The sequence below is a fragment of the Pituophis catenifer genome, unplaced genomic scaffold, assembly GCF_029215685.1.
Source record: "Pituophis catenifer annectens isolate HBS135680 unplaced genomic scaffold, rPitCat1.0.hap2 SCAF_284, whole genome shotgun sequence".
Taxonomy (NCBI): domain Eukaryota; kingdom Metazoa; phylum Chordata; class Lepidosauria; order Squamata; family Colubridae; genus Pituophis; species Pituophis catenifer.
Window position 1 is genome coordinate 2,971 of NW_027257164.1, and position 26,084 is coordinate 29,054.

General features: G+C 43.6%; 1 protein-coding gene across 1 annotated transcript; it reads left to right on the forward strand.

Moving 5' to 3' along the window:
* Window positions 1-305: 305 nt before the first annotated feature.
* On the forward strand, window positions 306-19,056 carry LOC139326887 (astrotactin-2-like). Its single transcript, XM_070956632.1, has 5 exons — window positions 306-533; window positions 10,415-10,548; window positions 11,687-11,835; window positions 17,823-17,931; window positions 19,011-19,056. The coding sequence occupies exons 1-5, from the start codon at window positions 306-308 to the stop codon at window positions 19,054-19,056; spliced, it is 666 nt and encodes a 221-aa protein (XP_070812733.1).
* The last annotated feature ends 7,028 nt before the right edge of the window (window positions 19,057-26,084 follow it).

Below are 26,084 nucleotides of genomic sequence, written 5' to 3' on the forward strand. Positions count from 1 at the left end.
TGAACTGCTAGGTTGGCAGAAGCTGGAACAAGTCACGGGAGCTCACCCTGTTACGCGGCACTAGGGATTTGAACCGCCGAACTGCCAACCTTTTTGATTGACAAGCTCAGCATCTTAGCCACTGAGCCACCATGTCCCCTTTGAGCCACTACATCTCCTTTATTAAGTGATACATTTATTTAATGCATAAAACCTCCCTGCAGCCAGAAATGACCTTTTCCTTCTTTAATTCTCTCTCCTTCCCTCCCTGCTTTATTTTCCAATCAGAAACTACAGAACTTGGAAACAAGAAAGAGCTCAAATCCATGCCTTTCATCACCTATCTCTCCGGCCTGCTGACGGCCCAGATGTTGTCTGACGATCAGCTGGTTTCTGGCGTGGAGATCCACTGTGAAGAAAAAGGCCGCTGCCCTTCGACTTGCCATCTCTGCCGCCGGGCAGGCAAGGAACAGCTGAGTCCCACCCCGGTTCTTCTGGAGATCAACCATATTGTCCCGTTATATATGCTCATCCAAGACAATGAGACCCGGGAGGTAAGAAGGGAGTGAGCAGAAGCTGAGCAAACAGCTGTAGTAGACCACGACTGGATGGATGGATGCATGGATGGATAGATGAGAGAGAGAGAGAGAATAGATAGATAGATAGATAGATAGATAGATAGATAGATAGATAGATAGATGGATGGATGGATGGATGGATGGATGGATGGATGGATGGAAGGATGGATGGATGGATGGATGGATGGATGGATGGATGGATGGAAGGATGGACGGACAGACATGAATGATAGATGTATGGAAGGAAGGAGGGAGGGATGCATGGGAGAGAGAGAAGTGGGTAGATAGATGATAGGTAGATAAGATAGATGATAGAGATAAATGGAAGGAGGGAGGGGTAGAGGGAGGCAGGGATGCATGAGAGAGGTGGATGGATGGATGATAGAGAAAAGAAGAGAGAGATGAGTTGGATAGATAGATGATAGATGATAGGTAGATAAAAGATGATACAGTTAGATGGAAGGATGGAGGGAAAGAAGGAGGGATGGGTGAAGAAGGGAGAAACAGAGAGAGAGGGGTAGATGGATGGATTATAGAGGTAGATAGATAGTGAATGGAAGGAGGGATTGATGAATGGAAGGAGTGATGCACAAGAGAGATGGATGGATGGTTGGTTGGTTGGTTGGTTGGGTGGGTGGGTGGGTGGGTGGGAGGATGAATTGTTGGGTGGGTGGGTGGATGGAGACAGAGATTGAGCAGAGACAATTCTATAGGTCAACAGACTATATCAAGATGTACTCCTTAGTCTAGAAGGTACCTTGATGATGTCTTGGACGAGTTTGTTTGTTTTCTTTCTGCAAGAAAGCCACTTACTCTTCAAGCAAAACAAGTGGGATGTTTAGTTTATCACTCATTGGTTTTGCGGGTGTGAAGTAACTTGCTTAGTCATCTCACAGGACCTCTTTTTAGGGCCACAAAAAAATGGGATAGGAACTGCCCTTGCCATGTTTTCATAAGCAAGAGTTTCCACCTCCATTCGTCTCCTTCCAATGAAAGCTTAGCTCTTAGCCTGGTGAGAGAGAGATATCACATGTTTGGCCTCCTACAGAACCTATGAACGTGTTTTGTTTGGAAAATTTGGCTTCCCTCCCCTGCTTTCTCCCGTTTTGTGTTTTCTCTCCTGCTTTAAAAGCAAGTTCTCTTCAGGAGAACTCCTTGAAGTAGTTCTCTCAAGAGTAGTTGAGTGGTTCTCTTGAGAGCTTGGCCTGGCATGCTCAGCACATCATTTGCCCTTTAATAGCAACCTTTCATCTGCTGGGTGAGAAGATATCCGATGACGATAGAGGAAGTCAGGGATAATTCATAACAAGCATCCTGAGCCACTACATGGAGACAGGAGGAAGAGGAGGAGGAGGAGGAGGAGGAGGAGAAGAGGAGGAGGAGGGAAGAAGGAAGAGAGGAGGAGGAGGAGAATGAGAAAAGGAGGAGGAGGAGGGAAGGAGGAGAAAGAGGAGAGGAGGAGGAGAGTGAGAAAAGGAGGAGGAAGAGAAGAAAGAGAAGGAGAAGAGGAGAATGAGAAAAGGAGGAGGAGGAAGAGGGAAGGGGGAGAAAGAGGAGAGGAGGATGAGAGGAGAAGGAGAAGGAGAAGGGGAGGAAGAGGAAAAGGAGAGAAGGAGGAGAGGAGAAGGAGAAGAGGAGAAGAATGAGAAAAGGAGGAGAGGAGGAGGAGAGAAGAAGGAGAAGGAGAAGAGGAGGAGAGAAGAAGGAGAATGAGAAAAGGAGGAGGAGAATGAGAAAAGGAGGAGGATGAGAGGAGAAGGAGAAGGGGAGGAAGAGGAAAAGGAGAGGAGGAGGAGAGGAGAAGGAGAATGAGAAAACGAGGAGAGGAGGAGGAGAGAAGAAGAAGGAGAATGAGAAAAGGAGGAGGAGAATGAGAAAAGGAGGAGGATGAGAGGAGAAGGAGAAGGGAAGAAGAGAAGAGGAGAAGAGGAGGAGGAGAGAAGGAGGAGGAGGAGAGAAGGAGGAGGAGAGAAGGAGAAGAGGAGAAGGAGGAGAAGGAGAAAAGGAGAAAAGGAGGAGGAGAAGGAGAAGATTATTAAACTGATTATGGAAACGTCTTCCCCACTCTGCTACAACTTGGAGAGCTCTAAATAACCTGTCCAAGAAAAGTGATGTCAACAGGACGTCAATGTTTGCCTGGGCTTTCCAATTCTGCCTTGTGTGTTCCCTCTGATTTGTCTCCATAACACTCAACTCAGCATAAACTGCTCAGCTTGGCTGCCTTCTCCCCTTGTGAGCCCCTCTTCTGGGAGAGCCTTGAAACATCCATCCAGAGGTGGAACCTCAGGATCTCAAAGCTCTAGGGAGTCGCAACAGCTGGACGAAAGGAGGGGTGTGTGTGAACCTTAGAAAAGGGGCAACGTTAGAAAAACTGTCATCTTTGCTTTGCTGTGAAGTCAACTTAATATGTACAAAAGCTCACCAGCATTCATGTCGCGAGGAGCAAATAACGTTTGCACTCGATGGGGCTTCAAAGGCCGTTTCTCTCGCATCTAATGAAATCCCAGGGACCCCCTTCCTTCTCCACTTTTTTTTGGTTTTAAATGACACACTTGCGATTCACGACGAGGATGTTTATACGGAGGTTGCTTCACACTTCCTAGGTCAACTTCTCTGGATCCATATTCCCCGATTTGTCATCCTCGTTCACACAACATCTCGTCCTTGCTTGTCCTGTTCCCTCTAGGAGGTTTTTTTTTTTTTAAAAAAAATTTGATTTATATGCCACCCTTCTCTGGAGACTCAGGGCGGCTTACAATGCGTTAAGCAATAGCCTTCATCCTTTTGTATATTTATACAAAGTCAGCTTTTCTTTTTCTTTCTTTCTTTCTTTCTTTCTTTCTTTCTTTCTTTCTTTCTTTCTTTCCTTCCTTCCTTCCTTCCTTCCTTCCTTCCTTCCTTCCTTCTTTCTCTTTCTTTTCTTTTCTTTTTTAAATTTGATTTATATGCCGCCCTTCTCCGGAGACTCAGGGCGGCTTACAATGCGTTAAGCAATAGCCTTGATACTTTTGTATATTTATACAAAGTCAGCTTTTCTTTCTTTCTTTCTTTCTTTCTTTCTTTCTTTCTTTCTTTCTTTCTTTCTTTCTTTCTTTCTTTCTTTCCTTCCTTCCTTCCTTCCTTCCTTCTCTTTTCTTTTTTTTTTAAATTTGATTTATATGCCGCCCTTCTCCGGAGACTCAGGGCGGCTTACAATGCGTTAAGCAATAGCCTTCATACTTTTGTATATTTATACAAAGTCAGCTTTTCTTTCTTTCTTTCTTTCTTTCTTTCTTTCTTTCTTTCTTTCTTTCTTTCTTTCTTTCTTTCCTTCCTTCCTTCCTTCCTTCCTTCCTTCTTTCTCTTTCTTTTCTTTTTTTTAAAAATTTGATTTATATGCCGCCCTTCTCTGGAGACTCAGAGCGGCTTACAATGCGTTAAGCAATAGCCTTCATCCTTTTGTATATTTATACAAAGTCAGCTTATTGCCCTCACAAACTGGGTCCTCATTTTACCTACCTTAGAAAGGATGGAAGGCTGAGTCAACCTTGAGCCTGGTAAGATTCGAACCTGCAGAAATTGCAGGCAGCTGATGTTAATAATAGGGTGCATTAAACCACTGTACTACCAAATGACACCGATGGCTGTCCTGAAACTTGTGAGGGGGTCCTTGGTGCTCTCTGAGCTTGCTTGTTTTCTTGCAGATTTTATTTTTATTTTTATTGAAAAAGTTTTACAAATACAATTTTTTCCTCCTCCCCCCCCTTTCCTTCCCTAGCCCTCCCTTACCCTACCCACCCCCCCATGGCTTCCCCAGGATGAAATCCAAATCCAAATCACGTTATATAATACTTTACCGCCCATCTATTCTACCCCCTGTGTATTATACATTTATCCTGACATTCTAGTATACTATCCCCTGTAAACTATACATTTCTAGACAACATTAATCTAAGAATTATCTGGTACTTCCTAGTTTAGTATTTATTCTACACATAATCTGTCCATATCCTCCTCTCCCTTACATAAATCTCTTATGTCCGGTCTTTTATATATGCTGATAACTTCACCATTTCTGCGAGACTGGCCACCTTCAGAATCCATTCTGCAATAATATCCCTTTTCCAATATAGCTTAACCTATCACCATATACCATATCAGTTTTATTTCACCCACTTTCCCGCAGAATTCTTGCAGATTTTTCATGACCCAAAGTTTGTAACATCATCAGTGCTAGAAGGAGAGAGGAGGAGGAGGAGGAGGAGGAGGAGGAGGAGGAGGAGGAGGAGGAGGAGGAGGACAGATTAACAGAGTATATATATTCTCTATAATATATTAGATTAATATATTTATTAATCTAAATTGATTAAGGGCATATAAAGGCAGAGATCTCTGTAATGTTAGTTTAATTCTCTGACGATGTCAGCAGATGGCTGACGAAAGCTTAGTAAAATACAGTTTTAATTCTTTTAAAATTTTAAGTTCCGGAGTTCGCAGTATGTCTGCTTCTTTTTTTTACTAATATACTTGGAACTCGTATTTTTGCAGTCGCTCTCAGGACAAACAATTGTATACCAAATTTATATTTTGCCTTTCTTTCTTTATCCGCGAAATATAAATTTGATATATACATATCAAAAGACAGTGCCATGTCAGGATAATAATGCAAATAAGGCAGAGCCAGAGAGAAATCACTGGTAAATCTTAACATACAAGCTAATAACTATAACTGTACTATGTTAACAGTAATTACAGTAGTACAACCCCTCAAATAAAAGAGAAAATAAAAGAAAACTTCAACTAAATTTCTACTTACATTAGCTTATTTACAAATCTCTCCATATTTAATTTTTGGCTGTTCACCACCCTGAGTCCCTTCAGGGAGAAGGGCAGTATATAAATTCAATCAATCAATCATCAATCAATCAATCAATCAATAAAATATCCATAGATTTATACATCTTTGTTGTCCACACTAACAATAATTGACATTCATAAACTTCCCTCTCATTTCTACCTCTTGTCTCTATCCATTCCTAAAATTTATTCCATGTCCTGTAATATTTTGAGTCTCCTTTATCTTTCATTTTAATCTGTCCATTTCAGCACAATCCCAAATTTTCCTAATTATGTCGTCATCCAGTGGGTTGTTTGCATTTTCCCAATATTTAGCATATGTAATTCTAAAGGTAAAGGTTCCCCTTGCACATATGTGCTAGTCGTTCCCGACTCTAGGGGGCAGTGCTCATCTCCGTTTCAAAGACGAAGAGCCAGCACTGTCCAAAGACGTCTCCGTGGTCATGTGGCTGGCATAACTAAACGCCAAAGGCGCACGGAACGCTGTTCCCTTCCCACCAAAGGTGGTCCCTATTTTTCTACTTGCATTTTTTTTAATGTGCTTTCGAACTGCTAGGTTGGCAGAAGCTGGGACAAGTCACGGGAGCTCACCCCGTTACGCGGCACTAGGGATTCGAACCGCTGAACTGCCGACCTTTCGATTGACAAGCTCAGTGTCTTAGCCGCTGAGCCACCACGTCCCTTCTTGTAATTCTAGCTGCCCTCAATATATGTAACACTAAGTAAATATGCTTTGTCATAACTTTCTGACAATAGACCTAAAAAGGTGCGTTTCTGGTTTGAACTCAATATATATATATATATTTAATTTGATTTATATGCCACCCTTCTCCGGGGACTCAAGGCGGCTTACAATGCGTTAAGCAATAGCCTTCATACTTCAATATGCTGCTCATTTCTAACCAATTATGAATTTTCTCCCAGTAACTCCTTGCTTTCTTAATGTTGAACTCTTCTCTCAAATGAGGAGATTTACGTATGATCAGGGAGAATGTAACTGCAGCCAGTTTTGTCTCCGATGAAGGAAACATAGTTCTACTGTTTATGGGATCCTTGGCTTGGAAAGTCCCAGCAAAAACAACAACAATGGGAAAGTCTACTAAGAATAACAACCACCTGATGAAGACGGAGGGCCCTTCTCTACTACCCTGCTTTGAACTTTCGAAGCCTTCACACTAAGACATCTCAAATGTCTCCCTTGGGATCCTTCCCTGCCTGGCCTCACACTCCCAGCTACGTCCAGTTGTTGAAAAAAAGTCGGAGGAAAAGCAAACATCATCATCTCCCGCCCTCCCAGCTCTTTCAACCTTTCCCTTTGGTTCAGCTAGCACAGTACCCCCCTTCCCACCCCAATCTTTTCCAAAATAGCAGAACAGTGTAACGGAGTTGGAAGGGATCTTGGAGGTCGTCTAGTCCACCCTCTCTTGTTCAAGCAAAAGACCTTATACCACTTTAGACAAATGGCCGTCCAGTCTCTTCTTAAAAGCCTCCAGTGATGGAGCATTCACAATTTCTGGAGGCCAGTTGTTCCACTGATTAATTGTTCTGACTGTCAGGAAGTTTCTCTTTAGTTCTAGGTCGCTTCTCTCCTTGGTTACTTTCCATCCGCTGCTTCTTGTCCTGCCTTCAGGTGCTTTGGAGAATAGGTTGACCCCCCCCTTCTTCTTTCCGGCAGCCCCTCAAATATTGGAAGACTGCCAATGTGTCACCCATAGGCCTTTCCTTCCCCCACCAGAGTAGACCTACTCAATTCCTGCAGCCGTCCTTCTCTCTTAAATGTGTTTGACGTCAACTCTTGCTCAATAACTATCAGCAAATGGAAGGGTTCCTTTGTTCTAGGTTGCTTCTCTCCTTGATGAGTTTCCATCTAATCAAGGACGGAATCTCATTCCATCTAGTCTAGATCTAATCTTGTTCTGCCCTCAGATGGTTTGGAGAATAGGTTGATCCCCCTCTTCTCTGTGGCAGCCCCTCAAATATTGGAGCACTGCTATCATGCCACCCCTAGAATAGGATAGCATAGTGTAGCATAGCATAGCGCAGCGTACCATAGCATAGCATAGCATAGCATAGCATAGCATAGCATAGCATAGCATAGCATAGCATAGCATAGCATAGCATTGCATTGCATTGCATTGCATTGCATTGCATTGCATTGCATTGCATTGCATTGCATTGCATTTGCTGGTTTCCACTAAAGCCCACTCATTTGTAAATATTTGTAAGAATAGAGAATAGAATGGAGTGGAGTGTAGAGTGTAGAGTGTAGAGTGTGGAGTGTGGAGTGTGGAGTGTGGAGTGTAGAGTGTAGAGTGTAGAGTGTAGAGTGTAGAGTGTAGAGTGTAGAGTGTAGAGTGTAGAGTGTAGAGTGTAGAGTGTAGAGTGTAGAGTGTAGAGTGTAGAGTGTAGAGTGTAGAGTGTAGAGTGTAGAGTGTAGAGTGTAGAGTGTAGAGTGTAGAGTGTAGAGTGTAGAGTGTAGAGTGTAGAGTGTAGAGTAGAGTGTAGAGTAGAGTGTAGAGTAGAGTAAACAAATTTGGAAAGGGTCTTAGAGATCTTCTAGTCCAACCCCCTGTTCAAGCAGGTGACCCTATACCATTTCGGATAAATGACTGTCTAGTAGTCTCTTCTTAAAAACCTCCAGTGATGAAGCATCCACAACTTCTGGTGGCAAGCAGTTCCACTGGTTAATTGGTCTCACTGTTGGGAAGTTCCTCCTTAGTTCTGGGTTGCTTCTCTCCTTGATTACTTTCCATCCGTTGCTTCCCTGTCCTGCCTTCAGGTGCTTTGGAGAATAGGTTGACCCCCCTCCTTCTTTCCGGCAGCCCCTCAAATATTGGAAGACTGCCAACATGTCACCCATAGGCCTTTCCTCCCCTCACCAGGGTAGACCTACTCAATTCCTGCAACCGCCCTTCTCTCTTGTATGTGTTTGACGTCAACAGTTGCTCAATAACTATCAGCAAATGGAAAGACAGCAGGAAGGAGCAATGGACATTTGTGTGTGACCATATAATCCAGGGGTGAAATCTACTTACCTTTCCAACCGGTTCGGAAGTGCACACGCCATGCACGCATGCTGGCTTTGCTCATGCGTTCATGGGTGTCACTTGCATGTGCGGACCTTCTGAGCATGTGCAAACTCTTCTGCGCATGTGCAGAGGGTAAAAAACAGGTTAATTACAGGAAGTAATGACCGGGCGGATGGGCGGAGCCTCGTGCCGCCATCACTACCGGTTCTCTGAACTACCAGCCGCCGTCGCTACCAGTTCGGGCGAACCGGACCGAACCGGGAGCATTTCCCCCCTGATATAACCCCTATTAAGGCCTGTAGTACGAATTCACTCTGACCAGAGAGAGAACGAAGGTTGATGGATGAGTTGCAGGAATAACTTCGTTTCTGAAAGGTTGAGGCAAGACGTAATTGTCCCTGCGTATCCTCAGGATCTGATTAAAGATGAGGCCAACTTACCGTAAGAAAGAAAATGACATTAAACATGATCCGATTAGCCTACACGACCATTTCTGGTCGGATTCCCAAAGGGATCGAAGACCTCATTTGGGATTTCATCATGCGCTTTATTTGAGTTTGTGTCATTCCTTGTATTCTAGTTTCGGAGGTAGGTTCTTTCAGACCGAAACTCATCAGGTCAATCCCCAACTCAGCAAAGACACCGTTAAGGGCTGGAACTATTTTGATTTTGAGGTGTTTTTTTTTTTTTAAAAAAATCTCCTTTTCGTGGCCTGAGGCCACAAAACAAGGATCTCCACTCTTGTGCTCAAAATTGGCATTACTACAGTTTTGTTTTCTTGGAAGTCTGAATTTACTTTTTTTTCTTTTTTTTTTCTTTTTAAAAAAAATGTTTTTAGTATGCATTTTCCTTTATAATAAATCACATTTTCCTTTATAATTCATCACATTTTCCATTTTATGATGACAGTCCATCTCTTTCCGTCTCTTTCCTTCTCCTTCCTTCCCTTCCATTCTCCCCTCTGCTTCCCTCTCCTTCCCTCCTTCCTTCTCCTCCTCCTCCTCCCTGCAAATGCCACTCCCTTCTAGCACTGGTGAGGTTCCCTAGTTGGGCAATGAAATGTCTGCAAGAAAACCACCAAGTTCAGAGAGCACCAAGGACCCCAGCCTTCTCCTCCTTCTCCTTCTCCTTCTCTTTCTCCTTCTCCTTCTCCTTCTCCTTCTCCTTCTCCTTCTCCTTCTCCTTCTCCTTCTCCTTCTCCTTCTCCTTCTCCTTCTCCTTCTCCTTCTCCTTCTCCTTCTCCTTCTCCTTCTCCTTCTCCTTCTCCTTCTCCTTCTCCTTCTCCTCCTTCTCCTTCTCCTTCTCCTTCTCCTTCTCCTTCTCCTTCTCCTTCTCCTTCTCCTTCTCCTTCTCCTTCTCCTCCTCCTCCTCCTCCTCCTCCTCCTCCTCCTCCTCCTCCTCCTCCTCCCTGCAAATGCCACTCCCTTCTAGCACTGGTGAGGTTCCCTAGTTGGGCAATGAAATGTCTGCAAGAAAACCACCAAGTTCAGAGAGCACCAAGGACCCCAGCCTTCTCCTTCTCCTTCTCCTTCTCCTTCTCCTTCTCCTTCTCCTTCTCCTTCTCCTTCTCCTTCTCCTTCTCCTTCTCCTTCTCCTTCTCCTACTCCTTCTCCTTCTCCTTCTCCTCCCTGCAAATGCCACTCCCTTCTAGCACTGGTGAAGTTCCTTAGTTGGGTCATGAAATGTCTGCAAGAAAACCACCAAGCTCAGAGAGCATCAAGGACCATATTCCTCCCCAACCTCCTCACTGTCTTGAGCCTGCAACATTGAAGACATTTCACTTCTCATTTGTCTGCTTCATGCTCTTGGGAGCATTCAAAGAAAATCAAGAAAGTCCAATTGCCTCTTTGGGACCTTGGATGATGGAGAATCTCCATAGTCATTCCACAACATCTGTCTTTCTGTAGAACTGTAGGTTTTTGTCATTTCATTCCTCAACCATCCATTCACTCCAAACCATTTATCTGTTGTTGTTGTTGTTTTTCTTCCTAGGCCTTCAAGGGAGCCCTCATGAGCTCTTACTGGTGCTCAGGGAGAGGAGATGTGATTGAAGATTGGTGCAGATGCGACCTTAATGCCTTTGATGAGAATGGCCTCCCCAGCTGCAGCCCACTTCCCCAACCTGTGTGAGTATCTCTTTCCCAATAGGGCCAGTATTGCTTGCATTTCTTTTTTTTTATCCAGCCAAAATATCCCCTGCCCCATTTTTTTTTTTTGGCATCAGTCTTTAATATTAATTGAGAAGAATATTTGTAGGGCAGTCTGGTAGTTTTCTTGAAGACGTTTAATGATCCAACTAGGGAACCTCACCAGTGCTAGAAGGGAGTGGCATTTGCAGGGGGGGGGGAGGAGGAGGAGGAGGAGGAGGAGGAGGAGAAGGAGAAGGCTGGGGTCCTTGGTGCTCTCTGAGTTTGGTGGTTTTCTTGCAGATGTTTCATGACCCAACTAGGGAAGCTCATCAGTGTTAGAAGGGAGTGGCATTTGCAGGGAGGAGGAGGAGGAGGAGGAGGAGGAGGAGGAGGAGGAGGAGGAGGAGGAGGAGGAGGAGGAGGAGGAGGAGGAGGAGGAGGAGGAGGAGGAGGAGGAGGAGGAGAAGAAGGCTGGGGTCCTTGGTGCTCTCTGAGTTTGATGGTTTTCTTGCAGATGTTTCATGACCCAACTAGGGAACTTCACCAGTGCTAGAAGGGAGTGGCATTTGCAGGGAGAAGGAGGAGGAGGAGGAGGAGGAGGAGGGGCCCTTGGTGCTCTCTGAGCTTGGTGGTTTTCTTGCCGAGGTTTCATGACCTAACTAAATAAGAAGGAGGTGAGGTTTGCAGGGAGGAGGAGGATGGTTCTCTCTGAACGTGGTTATTTGCTCGCCGACGTTTTATTACCAAACTAGGTAGCATCATCAGTGCTAGAAGGAGCTCAATATAAACAGAGAGGAAACCCCCACTCTCTTCTAGCATCAAAAAGGAACAAACCAACAAGGGGAAAAAAAAGAAGAAGAAGAAGCAAAGATGACTGTATTTCTTGCAGCAAGAAATACAGACGTCTGCTTTTGCAAGGATTGTGTCAAATTAAACCTGTTTCCACCCCAGCTGTGTCCAAGGAGAAACCGTGTTAGATATCAGGCTGGAAGGCAAGGCCAGTCATTCTGAGAATGACTGTGTGGTGCCTCACCACCAACAAACTTTTGCACCCACCTGTCTCAATTTCCAGCACCATTAAAAAGTTGATTTTCAACCCGATCCTCCTTTTTTTCTTATCCCTTATTCTGTCTAGTTTGCGTCTTTCTCCCAACGTGGAACCTTCAAGCACTGTGGTCTCCTTGGAGTGGTACGATGTCCAACCAGCCATTGGAACCAAAGTCTCCGATTACATCTTGCATCACAAAAAGGTGGATGAATACACAGACACCGACCTGTATACAGGTGAGTAGATACCTGATACCTAGCGGCGAAATCCTCGGAAGTCTGCTACCGGTTCTGTAAGTCCGCTACCGAGCCTGTGCTTCGCGCGCACAAGCGTTAAAACAAGGAACATTTTGAAGCCTTCTGAGTCTGCAAAGGTAAGTAGAACAGTGAGGGGAGGGGGAATCCGCTGTGCCACACGATTTAGATTAGCTAGAAAGTAGAAAATCCGATGATTCTAGCTAATATCAATCACACATCACAGCTGATTGTCACCCAGCTGATCATCGGAAATAGCAGTTCGCCCGAACCTGTAGCATTTTTTTACTACCAGTTCGGGAGAACTGGTCCGAACCGGTAGCATTTCACCCCTGCTTCTACCTCTGAAAGCTCCCTAGGTCCCAACTCCTCCTTACCTTATTTCTATATTTACACCTAGAGGCTTACACCCGCTCTTCAGCTACGTGATTTTGGACTTAAATATTTCACCTAAAAGGAAAAAAAGCAGGGAAGTGGGAGGGGAAAAACCTCTAGGAAACTTGAAATTAGATAACAATAAACAACTGCAGTTGTTCCTCGAATTACGACTAAAATGTTGGTTGCTGAGCAAGACGGTTATTCAGTACGTTCTGGAAGCCCAGAAAAATATGCAGCATCTTACCAGGGATTGTGATGAAAGGACCTGACAGTGGGGAGTTTAGTAGACAAATTAAAATATTTTAGGAGAGAGAGAGAGGGAGGGGGAGAGAGAGGAGAATGAGAGGGAGCGAGAGAGAGAGAGAGAGAGAAGGAGAGGAAGGAGAGAGGGAAAGAGAGAGGGGGAGAGAGGAAGGAAAGAATGAGAGGCAGAAGGGAAAGAGGGGAGGGAGGGAGAGAGAGAGAGGAGAGAGAAGGAGAGGGAGGGGGAAAGGGAGAGGGAGATAGAGAAGGAGAGGAAAAAAGAAGGAGAGGGAAAGAGAGAGAAGGGAAGAGAGATAAAGGAGAGAATGAGGGAGAGGGAGGGAGAGAGAGATAGGAGGGAGGAGAGAGAATGAGAGGGAGGGGGGAAGGGAGAGAGAGAAGGAGGAGAGAGAAAGAGAAGAAGGAGAGAAAAAGAGAAGCGGAGAGATGAAGGAGAGAATGAGAGGGAGAGAAAGGGAGGGGGAGGGAGGGAGAGAGGAGGGAGGAGAGAGAATGAGAGGGAGGGGGAAAGGGAGAGGGAGAGAAGGAGATTAAGAGAGAAGCGGAGAGAGGAAGGAGAAAATGAGAGGAAGAGAGGGGGAAGGAGGGGGAGAGAGAGAGAGAGAGAGAGAGAGAGAGATAGAGAGAGAGAGGGAGAAAGAGAGAATGGAATCTGTTTATAACACTTGTGTGTAGCTGAGTTTTTCCCCTTCAATGCATCCAGAGGGCAGTATTTATCCATGTGATATTTTTGTTGTCCCAAAGGGTTTTTTTTCTTTTACTTTTTTTCTTTCTTTCTTTTTTTGGGGGAAAGTCAGATGCAAGTTTATTTTCATGCAGGGTTTCTGCCAAAGGAGAACAGAAGCCAAGGCAGTTTCAGAAGGTGTCATGTATTCTGCTTCATTCACTGTACAAACTCCTCTGTGGAAAAAGCTTTGCTGTTGCACATTTGGGGAGTTGTTTCTCCTAGACAATTCGGCAAAGTGGCACAGAGAGACAAATCTGCAAGTTGCCCCCCCCCCCCGTGCCCTCTGATTGGTGCCTGTGAGTTTTGCTACCTGGAGGAGATAGCCTCCAATGGACAGAATATTCTATACTACATTGTATACTACATATAACTCACCCATGTAGCAAATGCATTGATTGCATATGGTTTGCAAGTAAGGCCCCGCCTGGATATCCTGCATCCTGCATTTAAATGTTTTACATAAATTGGATGTCTTAAACTTGTCTTTTGAGCCCAAATTATTTAATCTATTTTTAATAGTTTTTAACTTTTGTATGTTATTTGTATTTTTATCTTGGCTGTTCACCGCCCTGAGTCCTCCGGGAGTAGGGCGGTATACAAATATGATAAAATCAATCAATCAATCAATCAATCAATCAATCAATCAATCCAGTTTTGGTCACCACATTATAACAAAGATGTAGAAAATTTGGAAAGAGTGCAGAGGAGAGCAAGAAAGATGATTTCACCCCTGTCCCATCCCATGCAAGAATGCCGTATGTCAGGACACTCTCAATGGTGCTGCGATAGTAGCACCAGTAGTAGATGGTGAAATAGATTTATCTTCCTGAGCATTCTTGTTCAGGAAGCTTCCTGCGGAGCTGGCAGTGGGGTCGGACAGCAATGAGGCTGAGGAAGGACATGGGCCAGTCCTGGAGGCTGGGGAAGGCCCGGATGAGGGCTCTGCGTCAGAGGCAGAGATGGGGCCAGGGCCATCGGGGAATGAGGTGCGGACTCCAGAGCCTCCAGAGCCTGATAGGAGTGAGGCAGAGGAACAGGAGGAGCCTGTTCCTCATGCACGCATGAGAAGAGCTGCCAGAAGGCAAGAGCAGCTCAAGCAAAGAGGACAACTCAGGAGTAAGGCCAGGAGATGATTGGCCCCTCCCATAAGGGTTAAAACAGACCAGCAACGGCGTTTGGGCTTGGCCGGAAAACAACTTTGGTAGCTTCGTCGTCTTCTTCGTCCGCGTCTTGTATTTATTTTTGTATCTGTGACTTCTGAACATTTGCCAAGAAAGGCCTTGGGCAGTTTGCCTAATTGGACCAAGGTTTGCGACAGGACTGAGGAATTTGTGTTGGGAGGAATTTGCTTTAATTTAGGTGAACGACGCTGGGAATGAAGTTAATTCTCAGCTGTTCGAATAAAGTTTGTTTTTTCACGGACTGATTTTCCTACTTCTTACTTGGGCCTGGGTCACAACAATTCTCCGGAAGTACAGATGCATTGCAACAATGCATCGGATCTACTACTTTGTAAGGTAGTCCCCTACTAACAGTGTGCAGTTGAGAGAGGTGTATGTCAGGCAATTTCCCCCAACCCCCTAATTGCTGGACGAGTTGCATGTGGGGTCTCCCTGCGAGCCGGAATATTAGATCATGGCAGGAATAGTCTCTGCCTTTGAAAATCGGAGGTGTGCGGTTTTTTACAAAGTGGTGTGCCTTAGAGGCATCTGGAACTAATATTATTTGGCTGGGAAAATGTTCCCTGTCACCCTTCTGCTGCTCTGGTGAAAGAGTGAGGATCTCAGGAGGAGGAAGAGGGACAGAAAAAAACATATGTTCCACGTTTTAATGGGCCGGGATTAATAACCGCGTGTGCCAAAACTGGGGAGATTTGTAGCATATAGCAGCAGGTGGAGGGGGTGCAGCCTTCTAAGGCACCTAAGAATCCACGTCTTTTAGGGAAAACCAATAGGTCAAGAAGAAATTGCTTTCATGTGTGCTTGGAATAAATGCTCTTTAAAAAAAAAAAAATTGCACCGGCGATATGAAAGCTGGCCTCCGGATTGCACCAAAGGAGTGGGAAATAGAAGAGGGGAAAAAGACTGTTTGGTCATTTCTTTCTGAAAGTGGAATTTCTGGTGTGCAGCAAAAGGACCAGAATATGTAAATTTATTAGATGTTCTGACTGAAAGATGGCTTAAGGTTTAAAAGTGGGTATGTATGTGTGTATCTATATATATATCTCCATCACCATCTCTCTATCTTTCTCTATCTCTATATAATTTGTCTATCTTTCTATCTCTTTATATATATATATCATCCATCCATCCATCCATCCATCCATCCATCCATCCATCCATCTATATCATCTATATCTATCTATCATCCATCCATCCATCCATCCATCTACTGTATCTATCTATCTATCTATCTATCTATCTATCTATCTATCTATCTATCTATCTATCTATCTATCGTATCTATCTATATCTCTATTTATATCATCTATCTATATCATCTATCTGTCTGTTTATCCATCTATCTATCTATCTATCTATCTATCTATCTATCTATCTATCTAATACCTATCTATCTCTATCATCTATCTATCTGTATCTATCTATCTATCATCTATCTATCTATTGTATCTATCTATCTATATCATCTCTATATATCTATATCATCTCTATCTATTTATCTATCTATCATCTATATTGTATCTATCATCTATCTATCTATCTATCTATCTATCTATCTATCTATCTATCTATCGTATCTATCTATCGTCTATCTATTGTATCTATCTGTATCTATATCTATATCATCTATCTATCTATCTATCTATCTATCTATCTATCTATCTATCTATCTATCTCTATCATCTATCGTATCTATCGTATCTATCGTATCTATCGTATCTATCGTATCTATCGTATCTATCTCTAATATCTATCTCTATCTAATCTCTCTCTCTCTCTCCCTCCCTCCCTCCCCCCCTCTCTCTCTCTCATCATTTTAGCCATAAGTGTATCACCAGTAACTTTTTCCAGTGCCGCTGTATCTTCGAACAGTCACTAAACAAATAGTTGTAAACCGAGGATGAAATCTCTTTTTAGCCTTGTGGTGCCACTATTTCCCCCTGCAGCCGAGGGAGAATTTTCTAACCTTTCCCCTGTATAATTTTGCATCACCGTTCCAAGACTGCCGTTCACTGTCCTCTATTTCAGGACAGCCCTTCTTATCTCCGAGAAGGCTTTTTAACATTTAGGATTGTCCTAAATAGACCATTTGCTTCCTTGAATTACGTCAAGGGATATGAAGCTCCATCCATGGTCAGGAATCCTTATTACCTTGCTCGCATTGTATACCGTACAATGAAACCCCGGATTTACACAGAGTAGAAATAACTCTTCTTTGACTCTTTCCCCCCTGAGGACGTGCGCTTGCCTGTTTAATATGCAAGAAAACACTTCCACGTCAAGAAAGGAAGATGGTTAGAACTGTCCAGAGACCTGAGTTTGCAACCTCTGATGAGTCTAACATGATATGATGGACATCAATGTTCTCAGATGCTAAAAATAGCCGTGCGGTGTCAGGGAGATTTTGAACAAGCAGCTGTCTCAAGGAAGGAAGGATGCTTGTTAGCCTAGTTATAATCGGATTTTTGTCCTTAACAGAATAACAGAGTAGGAAGGGACCTTGTAGGTCATCTAGTCCAACCCCCTGCTCAAGTAGGAAACCCTAAGACATTTCTGACATATGGCAATCCAGTCTCCTCTTGAAAGCTTCCAGTGATGAAGCTCCCACAACTTCTGAAGGCAACTTCTGTTCCATTGGTTGATTGTTCTCACTGTCAGAAAATGTCTCCTTATTTCCAGGTTGATCAGTTTCCATCCATTATTCTTTGTCTGGCCTTCAGGTGCTTTGGAAAACAGCTTGACCCCCTTCCTCTCTGTGGCAGCCCCTCAAATATTGGAAGACTGCTATCCTGTCTCCCCTGGTCCTTCTCTTCACTAGACTAGCCATGCCCAGTTCCTGCAACCATTCATATGTTTTAGCCTCCAGTCCCCTCATCATCCTGGTTGCTCTTCTCTGCACTCTTTCTAGAGTCTCCACATCTTTTTTACAGTTGAGGTTGTAATCCTTTACAGATTAACCGAGTTAGAAGGGACCTTGAAGGTCATCTAGTCCAGCCCCCCACCCAAGCAGGAGACCCTACACCATTTCTGACAGATGGCAATCCAGTCTCTTCTTGAAAGCTTCCAGGGATGAAGCTCCCACAACTTCTGTCTGGAAGAAACTTCTGTTCCATGGGTTGATTGGAAAGAGGCTGCAGGAGAAGAAACGCAGAGACCCAAACGGGGCCTCCTCTCCTCCTCAGCCAAGGAGAAATGGCACAGCTATATTACACAGGGTCAACAGCTTCTTGCATGGGAAATGAAGAAGAAGGGAATGCCAGCTGAGGAACCGGACGAGAGGCCAGAGAATGGGGAAAAGAGCATCCACGAGTTCCCAAGCCTGCCAGCATGGAAAGGAACCGGTGGATGAAGGGATCTTCAGAAGACACCTGGGCCCAGAATCCTGCTTCTCACCTCCACGGTGTTTTCTTCTTCTCCAGGGGAAATTCCATTCTGTATTCCAGACGCGTTCTTTGAGGACTTTAGGAATTCTGCAGAGTGTCTTCTGCTGATTGGCCTTATCAGATTAATAGAGTCGGAAGGGACCTTGTAGGTCATCTAGTCCAACCCCCTGCTCAAGCAGGAGACCCTACCTACACTATTTCTGACAGAGGGCAGTCCAATCTCTTCTTGAAAGTCTCAAGTGATGAAGCTCTCACAAACTTCCGAAGGCAACAGATTGATTGATTGATTGTTCTCACTGTCAGAAAGTTCCTCCTTATTTCTAAGTTGAATCTCTCCTTGGTCGGTTTCCATCCATTATTCCTTGCCTGGCCTTCGGGTGCTTTGGAAGATAGGTTGTCTCCCTCCTCTCTGAGCCCCTCAAATATTGGAAGACTGCTATCCTGTCTCCCCTGGTCCTTCTCTTCACTAGACTAGCCATGCCCAGTTCCTGCAACTGTTCTTCATATGTTTTAGCCTCCAGTCCCCTCATCATCCTGGTTGCTCTTCTCTGCACTCTTTCTAGAGTCTCCACATCTGTTTTATAGTGTGGTGTCCTTGTTACAGTGGACTCAATAACCACCATTAAAACGGCTTTTTGCCGCGAGATTCCCTTGTCGTCCAATTCACATCTCTGAATTTCAAGTGTCCCTCAAAACGTCAAGACAGTTCCTAAAACGAACCACTCTGCTCTATAAATAAAACCTTGGTCCCTTCATCCCAAAAAGAAGACTTCAGAGCTGCGGGAGGAAAGCTAGAATCATCCATTTAAGTGTTTCGTTGCTTTTCTCAAAAAAAAAAAAAAAGAAAAAGAAAAAAAATTCCCCTCAGAGAAAGATGGCCAAGGAATGATAGGGCAGTGGTTGGACTAGCTTTGCTTCGCATGAATGAAATTCAGCTCAAATTTGGCGGAAAATGAACTCGAGTTAAGATGTTCTGTTGATTACACTTTACCCCCTTTGGGACGAAAAGCTTCTGTCATAACCAGAATAACGGAGCCGGAAGGGACCTTGAAGGTCTTCTAGTCTAACCCCGTGGTCCATCAGGGAACTCTTATACCATTTCAGACCAACGGTGGTCCTATCTCTTCTTTAAAACCTCCTGTAGTAATAGAAGAGGATATTTGTAGCCCAGGGTTGATATGAGGGGTTCCTTGATGTTCTGTGAGTGTGCTTGTTTTCTTGCAGACGCTTCATTACCCCAAGCAGTGCTAGCACTGATGATGTTACCTAGTTGGGTAAGGAAACGTCTGCAAGAAAACAAGCCCGCTAAGAGAGAACCAAGGACTCCTCAAAACCTCCAGTGTAGGAGCATCTACACCTAGAAAATAAAATAATAGAGTCAGAAGGGACCTTGGAGGTCTTCTGGTCCAACCCTCTGCTTAAACAGGAGAGCGTATATACCATTTCAGAGCAATGGTTTTCAAAAGACTGTCATCATCTCATGCAATTGGTAAAACCAGATGATTGGTAGGTTGGTAGATTGGTAGGTTGGTAGGTTGGGAGAGAGAGAGAGAGAGAGAGAGAGAGAGAGAGAGAGAGAGAGAGAGAGGTAGATATATAGGTAGGTTGGGAGATTGGTAGGTTGGGAGAGAGAGAGAGAGAGGTAGGTAGGTAGGTAGGCAGGCAGGCAGGTAGGTTGGTAGATAGATATATAGGTAGGTTGGTAGATTGGTAGGTTAGTAGATTGGTAAATTGGTAGATATATAGGTAGGTAGGTTGGTAGATTGGTAGGTTGGTAGATAAATAAATAGGTAGATTGGTAGGTTGGTAGATTGGTAGGTTGAAGATAGATAGATAGATAGATAGAGAGAGAGAGAGAGAGAGAGGTTGGTAGATAGATATATAGGTAGGTTGGTAGACTGGTAGATAGGTAAGTAGGTTGGTAGATTGGTAGGTTGGTAGGTTGGTAGATAGATAAATAGGTAGATTGATACGTTGGTAGATTGGTAAATTGGTTGATAGATAGGTAAGTAGGTTGGTAGATTGGTAGGTTGGTAGCGTTAGGATATGGTTTGAGCCTAACAAGTTATCCAGGCGATATATGTGTTCTGTGACTTTAATATGAATATGTATTGTGTAACTTTAAGGCTTTACTGCTGAATCATTATAATGCTGAGTCATACTGTAATTAGTTGGAACGTATTTAAGAAAGGTACTGCAACATATTCAGTTGATGATAAGCTACCATTGTGTGTGGAGTTGCAACCATTGTGCTATCATCGGTTTGATGGATCTGTCACCATCGTGGTTTGTGAACCAGAGTGAGTTTGTTATTCTAACCAACTACTGTTTGTGTGGTAAAAAGATTTTTGTATCACTGGACTGACTTTACTGGCAAAGACTTGGATTGATTTAAAGACTATGAGATTGTTTTTTCATTATAAAGTAAACTTTTGATAAACCAGTTTGCATATCTCGTATTCATTGCTCTCAGCAACGTTTCTCTGTGCTCTACACTCTGCTGGTTGGTAACACAATAACAATATCCTTAACAGGTAGATTGGTAGGTTGGTAGATAGATAGATAGAGAGAGAGAGAGGTTAGTAGATTGGTAAGGTAGGTAGGTAGACTGGTAGGTTGGTAGATAGATAAAGAGGTAGATTGGTAGGTTGGGAGAGCGAGAGGTAGGTTAGTAGATTGGTAGGTAGGTTGGTAGATTGGTAGGTTGGTAGATTGGTAAATTGGTAGATAGGTAGGTTGGTAGATTGGTAAATTGGTAAATTGGTAGATAGATAAGTAGGTTGGTAGGTTGGTAGATTGGTAGGTTGGAGATAGATAGATAGATAGAGAGAGAGAGAGTGAGATTGGTAGGTTGGTAGATAGATATATAGGTAGGTTGGTAGATTGGTAGGTGGTAGGTTGGTAGATTGGTAGGTTGGTAGATTGGTAAATTGGTAGATAGATAGGTTGGTAGGTTGGTAGGTTGGTAGATAGATAAATAGGTAGATTGGTAGGTTGGTAGATTGGTAAATTGGTTGATAGGTAGGTAGGTTGGTAGATTGGTAGGTTGGTAGATTGGTAGGTTGGTAGTGTTAGGATATGGTTTGAGCCTAACAAGTTGTCCAGGCAATATATGTGTTCTGTGACTTTAATATGAACATGTATTGTGTGACTTTAAAGTTTTACTGCTGATTCATTATAATGCTGAGTCATGCTGTAATTAGTTGGAAGGTATTTAAGAAAGGCACTGTAACATATTCAGTTGATGATAAGCTACCATTGTGTGTGGAGTTGCAACCATTGTGCTATCATCGGTTTGATGAATCTGCCACCATCGTGGTTTGTGAACCAGAGTGAGTTTGTTATTCTAACCAACTACTGTTTGTGTGGTAAGAAGATTTTGTTTCACTGGACTGATTTTACTGGCAAAGACTTGGATTGATTTAAAGACTATGTGATTGTTTTTTCACTATAAAGTAAATTTTTGATAAACCAGTTTGCACATCTCTTATTCATTGCTCTCAGCAACGTTTCTCTGTGCTCTACACTCTGCTGGTTGGTAACACAACAGCAATATCCTTAACAGGTAGATTGGTAGGTTGGTAGATAGATAAATAGGTAGATTGGTAGGTTGGCAGATTGGTAAATTGGTTGGTAGGTAGGTTGGTAGATAGATAGGTAGGTTGGTAGATTGGTAAATTGGTAGATAGAGAGAGAGAGAGGTAGGTAGGTAGGTAGATAGATATATAGGTAGGTTGGTAGATTGGTAGGTTGGTAGATTGGTAAATTGGTAGATAAGTAGGTTGGTAGAATGGTAGGTGGTAGGTTGGTAGATTGGTAGGTTGGTAGATAAATAGGTAGATTGGTAGGTTGGTAGATTGGTAAATTGGTTGATAGATAGATAGGTAGGTTGGTAGATAGGTTGGTAGATTGGTAGGTTGGGAGAGAGGTAGGTAGGTAGGTAGGTAGGCAGGTAGGTAGGTAGGTTGGTAGATATATAGGTAGGTTGGTAGATTGGTAGGTTGGTAGATTGGTAAATTGGTAGATAGGTAGGTTGGTAGAATGGTAGGTTGGTAGATTGGTAGGTTGGTAGTGTAGGATATGGTTTGAGCCTAACAAGTTGTCCAGGCAATATATGTGTTCTGTGACTTTAATATGAATATGTATTATGTGACTTTAAGGCTTTACTGCTGAATCATTATAATGCTGAGTCATGCTGTAATTAGTTGTGAACGTATTCAGTTGATGATAAGCTACCATTGTGTGTGGAGTTGCAACCATTGTGCTATCATCGGTTTGATGGATCTGCCACCATCGTGGTTTGTGAACCAGAGTGAGTTTGTTATTCTAACCAACTACTGTTTGTGTGGTAAGAAGATTTTTGTATCACTGGACTGATTTTACTGGGAAAGACTTGGATTGATTTAAAGACTATGTGATTGTTTTTTCATTATAAAGTAAACTTTTGATAAACCAGTTTGCACATCTCTTATTCATTGCTCTCAGCAACGTTTCTCTGTGCTCTACACTCTGCTGGTTGGTAACACAACAACAATATCCTTAACAGGTAGATTGGTAGGTTGGTAGATTGGTAGGTTGGGAGAGAGAGAGAGAGAGAGAGAGAGAGAGAGAGAGAGAGAGAGGAGAGAGAGAGAGAGAGAGAGAGGGGTTAGTAGATTGGTAGGTAGGTAGGTAGACTGGTAGGTTGGTAGATAGATAAATAGGTAGATTGGTTGGTTGGTAGATAGATAGATAGAGAGAGGGGGGGTTAGTAGATTGGTAGGTAGGTTGGTAGATAGATAAATAGGTAGATTGGTAGGTTGGTAGATTGGTAAGTTGGTTGATAGATAGGTAGGTAGGTTGGTAGATTGGTAGGTTGGTAGATTGGTAGGTTGGTAGATAGATAGAGAGAGAGAGGTTAGTAGATTGGTAGGTAGGTAGGTAGACTGGTAGGTTGGTAGATAGATAAATAGGTAGATTGGTTGGTTGGTAGATAGAGAGAGAGAGGGGGGTTAGTAGATTGGTAGGTAGGTTGGTAGATAGATAAATAGGTAGATTGGTAGGTTGGTAGATTGGTAAGTTGGTTGATAGATAGGTAGGTAGGTTGGTAGATTGGTAGGTTGGTAGATTGGTAGGTTGGTAGATAGAGAGAGAAAGATAGAGAGAGAGGTTAGTAGATTGGTAGGTAGTTAGGTAGACTGGTAGGTTGGTAGATAGATAAATAGGTAGATTGGTTGGTTGGTAGATAGATAGATAGAGAGAGATAGAGAGAGGGGGGGGGGTTTAGTAGATTGGTAGGTAGGTTGGTAGATAGATAAATAGGTAGATTGGTAGGTTGGTAGATTGGTAAGTTGGTTGATAGATAGGTAGGTAGGTTGGTAGATTGGTAGGTTGGTAGATTGGTAGGTTGGTAGATAGAGAGAAAGAGAGAGAGGTTAGTAGATTGGTAGGTAGGTAGGTAGACTAGTAGGTTGGTAGATAGATAAATAGGTAGATTGGTAGGTTGGTAGGGAGAGAGAGAGAGAGAGAGAGAGAGAGAGAGAGAGAGAGAGAGAGGTTAGTAGATTGGTAGGTAGGTTGGTAGATAGATAAATAGGTAGATTGGTAGGTTGGGAGATTGGTAAATTGGTTGATAGGTAGGTAGGTTGGTAGGTTGGGAGAGAGAGAGAGAGAGAGAGAGAGAGAGAGAGGTTAGTAGATTGGTAGGTAGGTAGGTAGACTGGTTGGTTGGTAGGTTGCTTGGTGTCTTCTGGCACACCACAGCTGTTTGCCACCCCTTCAAGGTCCTTGGATCACCTTCCATGTGCTCCATAATAGCCAGTCTTCTGCTTCACTTCCTTGTCTTCCCACAAGACAGTCTTGTAACTTTGGGCCAGCTCTCCGCCTCCTCCCACCTCACAAGGTGGCATCATCCATCATTTTTAGGGGAAGAAAGGGAGAGTTGTGTTCCTTTTAAGGACATGTTTCTTTTTCTCTTCTTCCACGCACACACACACAAAACCCCCCATCCAGATTCCCCCAAGGGGGTCCCTTAAAGGAGAAGCAAAATATTTAGGTGTCAAGGGACAGTTTCTTATCGAGGAAAAAAAAATGTTTGGAGGTTTGGGCTTAGCAAGGAGGCAGGTGAGGGGGGAACGGAGAGACGTGGGTGGTCACCCCCCCCCGAATTAAATCCGAGGAATGGAGAAAGGAGAAGGAGCTCCTTTTTGGCACGGAGAAGACCATTCCCCACCATCGGGCATGCTGAGGGTCCCCAATTTAGATGGTTTTAAAAGATGTTTAAATCTTTTAAAAGGGGGGGGTATCTAATTTTGGCAGCTGTTTATTTCCTCTCCCTGCATCCTTACAGACTCCAGCTGGTCCTGATGATGGGAGGCAAAGGACTGGCCTTGGGATGATCCAGTGATTTTCTTTTTTTTGATTTGGGGTTGGGGGAAAAACCAGCTCCTCTGGAGAGTCACAATTTTGTCAGGGTTTAATTGTATTGTAGCTCGATACTTCTATTGAGTCACTTGCCCAAGCATTTCAATGTGTAGAGGAGGAGGAGGAGGAAGTCCTTTGATAAAACTTGATCCTAAACAACCATCCTCCTCCTCTTCTCCTCCATCTCCTCCTCCTTCCTCCTTTTTCTCCTTCTCTTTCTCTCTCTCCTTCTCATCTGTCTTCTCCTTCTCCTTCTCCTTCTCTATCTCCTCCTCCTTTTTCTCTTACTCCTTCTGCTTCTCATCTGTCTTCTCTTTATCCCTCTCCTTCTCCTCTGCCTCCTTCTTCTCCTTCTCCTCTATCTCCTCCTCCCTTTCCTCTTCCTTCTCCTTTTTCTCTTTCTTCTTTTCCTTCTCTATTTCCTTCTTCTCCTTCTCCTCCTCCTCCTTGTCTTTCTCCTTGTCTTTTTCCTTCTCCTCCTTCTCCTTCTCCACAACCTCCTCCTCCTCCTCCCAGCTCCAGTACTCAATATAAGTAGCGCTTCCAAGACATTTTTCCAAGCTGTTGACAGACTTCAATCCAGGCACGATTCCCATTCTCTGGAAACGAAGGTCTCCAGACCAGAAAGCCTCTGGATGAACAAGCCCAGGCATGTTCCCTTCCTTCCTTCTTTACTGCCCGTTCTCAGATATTTTGGCCAGATGCTTACAGATTCCGTTGGAAAGTTTTGGAAACTTTGTGCTGCAGTCTCGGGAGGGGTTAAATAAACGAAGTCGGGCGACATGAGATTGGTCACTTTTGATGCTCAAAACATATTATGCAACTGTCCTCCAGTTCCCAAAGAGTTTGCTGTCTCTGAAAATCAGCTCCTGTTTTCCACCTCACTTTAGAATTGGTCAATTCATTTGGAAGGAGAATTTCTGAGTTTATGTTTGGGGTGAGACCAGCTCTCCCCACCCCCTCTCTCCCTCCCTCCCTCCCCTCCCTCCTTCCCTCCTTTCTTTCTTCTTTCTTTCTTTCTTTCCTTCCTTCCTTCCTTCCTTCCTTCCTTCCTTCCTTCTGTCTTTCTTTCATTCTTTCATTCTTTCTTCCTCCCACCCTTCCTCCCTCCCTCCCTTCCTCCTTTCTTTAGTTTTTTCTTTTTCTTTCTTTCTTTCTTCTTTCCTTCCTTCCTTCTTTCCATCTTCCTTTTGTTCTTTCATTCTTCCTTCCTTCCTTCCTCTTTCCTTCCTTCTTTCTTAAATTCTTCCTTCCTTCCTTCCTTCTTTTTCATTCTTCCTTCCTTCCTTCTTTCTTAATTTCTTCCTTCCTTCCTTCTTTCATTCTTCCTTCCATTTTTCTTTTGTTCTTCCTTCCTTCCTTCCATCTTCCTTCCTTCCTTCCTTCCTTCCTTCCTTCCTTCCTTCCTTCCTTCCTTCCTTCCTTCCTTCCTTCCTTTCCCCAATCTCTCTGTCACAAAAAGAAACCCCTTAATTAACCTATGGTCTCCTGCTCAGAAAAATAAATAAAACAGACACATAAATTACACAGATATCGACTGCATTATAAAAGGAGGCAATAATGCTCAGATCCAGTTTGTGAAACATTAAAAAAAGAAAAAGAAAAAGCAATAGAACGATGTGCATGCTTCTTCATTAATTCGCAAGTCAATAGCAAGACAATAGCCTTTGTTTCAGGGCATAATACTTTCAGAAAATGAGATTTATTGAAGGCCACAATTTCGGAGTCTTAGAAGCCATCCGTTCTGTTGCTGCCTAAATATAGTATGGGGGGGGGGAAGCCACTTTTCAGTTAGGATTCAATGAAAAACAAAGCTGTAACTTTCCCCCCCCTCCCATTTTCGTTCATGGCCAACCATCTCTTCCTTTTCTTCAAGAAAGTCCCTTTTTTCCCCCA